Source organism: Daucus carota, chromosome 3, assembly GCF_001625215.2.
Source record: "Daucus carota subsp. sativus chromosome 3, DH1 v3.0, whole genome shotgun sequence".
Classification (NCBI taxonomy): Eukaryota; Viridiplantae; Streptophyta; class Magnoliopsida; order Apiales; family Apiaceae; genus Daucus; species Daucus carota.
Window position 1 is genome coordinate 39,254,552 of NC_030383.2, and position 7,237 is coordinate 39,261,788.

Consider the following 7,237-nt stretch of genomic DNA (forward strand, 5'->3'; position numbering starts at 1 on the left):
TCATGTTCTCGTATTTAACCCCTTTTACAGCTAGCAAATATGGTACGCACAAAGCAAACAGCACGTAAATCGACCACTGGCTACGCAGAGAATTGTTTAAGGGCGAAGGTAGCATATATGATATAAGCGGCTTTCGCTATTATGTTTTGTACTAGTTAGATGGGCTGAACCACACTCTGAACTTATAAGATCTTTTGGGACTTTATTTCACCTTTTTGGACTTGTAATTAACTAAAGGTTACCCTTTTGGGATTTAAATTATGTAATCCTAATTTCCGGATTTATTATTTATCTGTCTCTTGTTCATATTATATCAATTCGTGTGTGTGTGTTGGTTTGGGGCGTGACATTTTTGGTATCAGAGCCAGGTTTAGAGTCCCTGGACAGCCCAATTAGGATCATAGGGTGTATAAGTATATTATATATATATATATCGGGAGTATTATTATGCGTCGTTCGATTTAATCGTATCTAACCCTTTTGTATATATATATATATATTATTGACAGCAACGTGCGCACTCATCTTCGGTCCCGCCGCCTGAACCTATTCCCTTTTCTGTCTATGCTGACTTGAGGTTGGAGCTCGACACTATCCAAGGGAAGTATGACAGGCTCATGGAGCGCATCGAGGAAGTCTATTCGAGTGATCATATCATGGGTGACGGACCTAAGGAGAAGACCATCTCTAGGCTTGAGTCATTGATCCAGGTGGCCACATCCAGGTTGGAGAAGATGCCAGTACACCGTGACCGGTCCAGCCAGCTCACTGTGCAGATGATAGCGGATGAACTTAGGAGCATGGTCAAGATGCTGCGTGAGGACACGACCCCTGACATCCCTAGGACCCGTGAGGAGGAGACCGAGGAGGAGGACGAGGACTAGAGGACGTGACCTTTAGTTGCTTAGGCTGTTCCTTTTATCACTATGTTGTTTATTTCCATTTCTAGACTTTCGTACTATTTTGATTCGGATCTGTACTCGTATTTCGTACTTTGACATTCGTACCTTTCAGTTTCGAACCATGTTTTAATTCAGTAATGCACTTTCCTCGATTCCTATATTGCCCTTTAAATTGCTTATAACCATGCATCATTCCTATTGATTATATCGAACTGCATACCATGATAATTGTGAATAATCCCGTAACCTCGTATCATTTAAAATTGTATAACTCTTATTTCAGAATATGGCACCTAAAAGAGCTCGAGGAAGACCCTCTAATAACCGAGAGAATGAAGAAGGAAACCGAAACGCGAACCAGAACCTTGACATAACACAACTTCTAGAATTGGTACGCCAACAAACAGCCACTATTGCCCAACAACAACAACTTCTTCAACAAATGCAACCACCACAACCACCTCCAGGAAATGTCACCACTTTCAAAACCTTCCAATCCGTAAAACCCCCAGAATTCATAGGAACCCAAGATCCGGTTGAAGCTCATGCTTGGTTAAAAGAGATGGAGAAGGCTTTTGCCTTGACAAATGTTGGAGATAATCAGAAGGTGGAGTATGCTGCTTATTTTCTTAAAGGAGAATCGAACTATTGGTGGGAAACAGCAAAAGCTTTAGAACCCGAAGGAATTATTACTTGGGACAGATTTAAGAGAATGTTTTTGGATAAGTACTTTCCTCGCTATATGCAAACACAAATGGAGATGAAGTTCTTTGAATTAAAACAAGATAATATGACAGTTGGGGAGTATGAGAAGAAGTTCACTGAACTATCTAGATTTATGGGAGAGTATGTTGATTCTGAAGAGAAGAGAGCGAAGAGATTTCAACAAGGACTAAAGCCGTGGTTGAGAAGTCGGGTGGTAGCTTTTGAATTGACTACTTATGCTGAAGTAGTTCAAAAAGCAATGGTAATTGAAGGCGAAAGTGAGCAGAATCAGAAGGAGAAAGGCAACAAAAAGAGAAGATTTGAATCGGGAGAAGAAGGCACAAGTTACAAGGGCCAGAATCAAAAAGTTAATCAAAGGTTTAAACTTCAAAGTGGACCCGGAAACTTCAAGAAGAGAGAATCTGGGAACAAGTCACAAGAAAACAGATTTCAATCGAGTGGACAGAAACCCCTGCAAGGATCAATTCCGGAGTGTAAAGTTTGTAATAAGAAGCATACGGGGATTTGCAACAAGGCGAACGTAGTTTGTTACAAGTGTCATGCAAAAGGCCACTATGCTCATGAATGTAAGAATCAGAAGGCCAATGTCACGTGCTACAAGTGTGGTAGAGTGGGACATGTGTCAAGGGAATGCAAAGGAGCGGTTAACAATCAATTGCTACAAATGACTGCTATGCCGTATCCGATGAATCAAGCAACTCCTATGCCAGCACCATCATTTCCAATGCCTTTCAATCAACCTCAAATGGCATCATCCTCATCTCATCCAGCTTTGACCTATCCGGCACAAGCAAGGACTTTCAACATGAATGTAAAGGATGCAATTCAAAGTTCTGATGTAGTTTCAGGTACGCTTTCTGTGAACGCTGCTAGTGCTAAAGTATTGATTGACTCGGGAGCTACAAGGTCATTTATTTCGAAGTCTTTTGTTGATAAGTGGAATTGTGAAACCCAATTGATGCAGGAACCCCTATCTGTTGTCTTAGCTAATAAAGATAGAATATCTGTAGAACATGTGTTCCCCCATTGTACAATAGTGATAGCCGGACACGTTTTTCCTGCGAGTCTTATTCCTTTCCAGTTAGGCGAATTCGACGTGATATTAGGGATGGATTGGTTGACAAGCTTCAATGCTCAAATAGATTGCAAGAATAAAAGGGTGGTATTGAGTTCACCACAAGGCAAGAAGGTAACATTCAAGGGTCAAAGGCAAACTCAAAGATTTCTTACTTCGATGCAAGCAAAGAAGATGATTCGGAAGGGATGCGAGGCGTATTTGGCATATGTAATTGATAAGAGTAAAGAAGTTTCTAGCCCTGAAGACATTCCAGTAGTAAGAGATTTTATAGATGTGTTTCCCGAAGAACTTCCTGGCTTACCCCCGGACCGACAAATCGAGTTTACAATAGAACTTGCACCCGGCACCGAACCTGTTTCGAAGGCTCCTTATAGAATGGCTCCGTCAGAGATGAAGGAATTGGCGAAGCAAATACAAGAGCTATTAGACAAGGGATTTATACGGCCAAGTGTTTCACCTTGGGGCGCACCGGTCTTGTTTGTGAAGAAGAAAGACGGGAGTATGAGACTTTGTATAGATTATCGAGAATTGAACAAATTGACGATTAAGAATAGGTACCCTTTGCCTAGAATTGATGATCTGTTTGACCAACTCAAGGGAGCTTCTTGTTTTTCGAAAATTGATCTACGGTCGGGATACCACCAATTGAAGATTAAGGCTGAAGACATACCGAAGACAGCTTTTCGAACACGATACGGACATTACGAATTCCTTGTTATGGCTTTTGGATTGACGAACGCACCGGCTGCTTTCATGGACTTAATGAATCGGGTATTCAAGGAATATTTAGACAAATTCGTCATAGTTTTCATCGATGATATTTTGGTGTATTCAAAGACGAAAGCTGATCACGAAGAACATCTAAGAATAGTGTTGGAAGTGTTGCGAAAGGAGAGATTGTATGCCAAATTCTCGAAATGTGAGTTTTGGTTGACGGAAGTAAGATTTCTCGGACATATTGTTGGAAGTGAAGGGATTAGAGTGGACCCGAAAAGATTGAGGCTGTGATGAATTGGGAGAGACCAAAGACGCCAACAGAAGTAAGGAGTTTCATGGGATTAGCAGGATATTACCGAAGGTTTGTGAAGGATTTTTCCAAGATTGTCGTACCATTGACCAAATTAACAAGGAAGAATGAGAAGTTTGAATGGACGGAGAAGTGCGAAAATAGTTTTCAGGAATTAAAGCAAAGATTAGTAACTGCACCGGTTTTAGCATTACCCGATGACAAGGGAGATTTTGTGATATACAGTGACGCCTCTTACAAAGGACTTGGATGTGTGTTGATGCAACATGGAAAAGTAATAGCGTACGCTTCGAGACAACTTAAGCCACATGAACAGAAGTACCCAACTCATGATTTAGAATTGGCTGCGATAGTTTTTGCTTTGAAATTGTGGAGACACTACTTGTACGGGGAGAAATGTGAGATATATACAGATCATAAGAGCCTGAAGTACCTTTTCACTCAAAAAGAGCTAAATATGAGACAGCGCCGATGGTTGGAGTTGATCAAAGACTATGATTGTTCGATACAATATCATCCTGGGAAGGCCAACGTGGTAGCGGACGCATTAAGCAGAAAAGAGAAGTTAAATGTGATTTCAATGCCAAAGGAGTTGTCAAATGAAATTGAGAAGTTGCAATTAGAGTTTTGTGAACTTGGAGGGGCAGAAGAAATGTGTTATGCCATTACCTTTAAACCAACTCTGTTAGAGAAGATAAAGAAATATCAAGACGAAGTGATAACTCGAGAAGATAATCAGTTGACGGGAGAAGAAATTTGTACACAGAAAGATGAGCAAGGTGTGTTAAGATTTTCATCAAGAATTTGGATTCCGAATGTGACTGAATTGAAGAATGAAATTTTGCAAGAAGCACACAACTCTAGATTTTCGATTCACCCGGGAAGCACCAAGATGTACCAAGACTTAAAGAAGAATTTCTGGTGGCCGAACATGAAAAGAGAAATTGCAGAATGGACTTCAAAATGTGATACATGCCAAAGGGTAAAAGCCGAACATCAGAGACCGAGTGGTCTGATTCAGCCATTGAAGATTCCAGAATGGAAGTGGGAAAATATTGCCATGGACTTTGTAGTAGGATTACCTCGAACGCGTTCTGGACACGATGCAATTTGGGTAATAGTTGACCGTCTTACGAAATCGGCACATTTTCTTCCAATTAATGAGAAATCTTCTTTAGACAGACTAGTTCATATGTATATACGCGAAATCGTGTTGAGACATGGTGTACCTATATCAATAGTTTCAGATCGGGACCCACGATTCAATTCGAGATTTTGGAGGCAATTTCAAGAACATTTAGGGACGAAGTTGAACATGAGCACGGCATATCATCCACAAACTGACGGCCAAAGCGAACGAACAATCCAAACCATTGAAGATATGTTGCGAAGCTGTGCCATTGACTTTTCGGGAAGTTGGGACGAACATTTACCCCTTGTGGAGTTTTCATACAATAATAGTTACCATTCCAGCATTGGCATGCCACCATACGAAGCTTTATATGGACGGAAATGCAGAACACCGACGAATTGGGATGAAGTTGGAGAAGGGAAGGTTTTAGGACCTGAATTGGTACAACAAATGAAGGACACCATCACAGTAATCAAGAAGAGACTAATTGCTGCACAAGACAGACAAAGGAAGTACGCGGACCCCGCTCGAAAAGATGTGAAGTTTGAAATTGGGGAAGCTGTATTGCTAAAAATATCACCGTGGAAGGGTTTGACCAGATTTGGTAAGAAAGGAAAACTAGCACCAAGATACATTGGACCTTTTGAAGTCTTGAACCAAGTTGGAAAAGTTGCCTACGAGTTAGCATTGCCACCACAATATCAGTACGTGCATAATGTGTTTCATGTCTCATTACTCAAGAAGTATAATCCGGACGCCAATCATGTGATAGAAAGTGAACCAGTGGAGATCCAGACTGATTTATCATATGAAGAACATCCCGTACAAATACTAGATCGGCAAGAAAGAAAACTTAGGAAGAAATCAGTAAGCTTGGTAAAAGTATTGTGGAGGAATCCAAGGGTAGAAGAAGCCACTTGGGAGCTAGAGTCTGATATGCGGAATCGGTATCCTCAATTATTCTCCTAGATTCTGAGGACAGAATCCTATAAGGGGGAGAGGATGTAACAACCGGTAATTTTGAACTTTTTCATAAGCACGACACTTATATTCTATGTTATTATGTCGATACGTGGAATCGTTATATAAGAATGTATATATATTCTCTTGTTATGTGGTATTGCAAGTATCACTAATATAATTTCTACGCGATATATTTTGTACGCGAGTAAGATTTCTTGTTACGCGATTTAGTGATAATTGGGATTTATACATGACTTGATGGCATAATTAGATTCTATTTCGTGTATAAATAGTCGTATGCGAGAGATTTCGCTACGCGATTAATTATCTTGCACGATTCGGTGTTAATTTAATAGTTGCGGCTACGCGATTTAATAATAGTAGAGATAATCGTAAATAGTGATAAATTGTAAGGTGAGCAATTATGTGATATGATATACATATATAATTGTAGTGGAAAGTCGTTTCGTTGTGAATTATTACGTGTATTATTGTGTGTAAATTCTTTTTATACATAGATTATATATTAGAGTGTAATACTTGAAAATGCTTTTAAAAATATTTCTTTGTCCAAAATTTTTGATCATGATTTTGTTAAACTTGTAAAATCTCATAGTATTTATAGTATTAATTTGATGATTTATGGAATTGTAGTTTATTTATTAAAATCCATTCATTTTATTCATACTTTTAGTAATTATAAGATTACACTAGTACCCTTGCATGCATTTTGGTAGAGAATAGAGTCCAAGGGCATGACCGACTATTCACACCATTTGACTCTTGTAATTACCACTAAAACCTTGCATGCATTCTCACCTAAAGCCACTAGAAGGATAGAATTGTAACTACCCAAATCCACTCACTTCTAGTCTAGTCAAAAGCACAAGACTTCATCATTTCCTACACCACACTACACACAAAATCAAACCCACCAAACTCTCCTCCCTCTCTCTCATTTCAGCTGAGTAGAAACCCCCTCCCAAACCCTTAAAATTTTCTCTTCATAACCTCATATACACACATATTTTGCAACTCATCCAAGAGAGAAAAATCATCTCCTAGTCACAAGCTTCCATTTAAGGTTAGTTTGAGTACTTGCATGTCATCAAGCCAAGAGTTTTCGACTTTGGTTCTCATGGACCTAGAGTTGAACTCATTGTGGCTTAAATACTTGGACAAGGAGTGGTCTTGAGGGAGTGTATCACCCCCATTTGTCAAGCCATAACCTTGGTTCAAGCCCTCGGCAATGACTCCCAAGGAGCCGAAGGGAATCCATTGATTTGGATGATTTTTGTGGATGGAATGAGATGTTTCTTGCTGGGATCTTTGAGTTTCAGTCTTTACAAGATTGTTTTACAAAGTTTTAAACATTGCATGTCAAGATCTTGCCAAGAAAGTTAGAGTTT

General features: G+C 39.6%; 1 protein-coding gene across 1 annotated transcript; it reads left to right on the forward strand.

The window, feature by feature from the left end:
• The first annotated feature begins 1,188 nt into the window (after positions 1 to 1,188).
• LOC135151533 (uncharacterized) lies at positions 1,189 to 3,714 on the forward strand. The gene has a single exon (XM_064090046.1). The coding sequence runs from the start codon at positions 1,189 to 1,191 to the stop codon at positions 3,712 to 3,714; it is 2,526 nt and encodes an 841-aa protein (XP_063946116.1).
• The last annotated feature ends 3,523 nt before the right edge of the window (positions 3,715 to 7,237 follow it).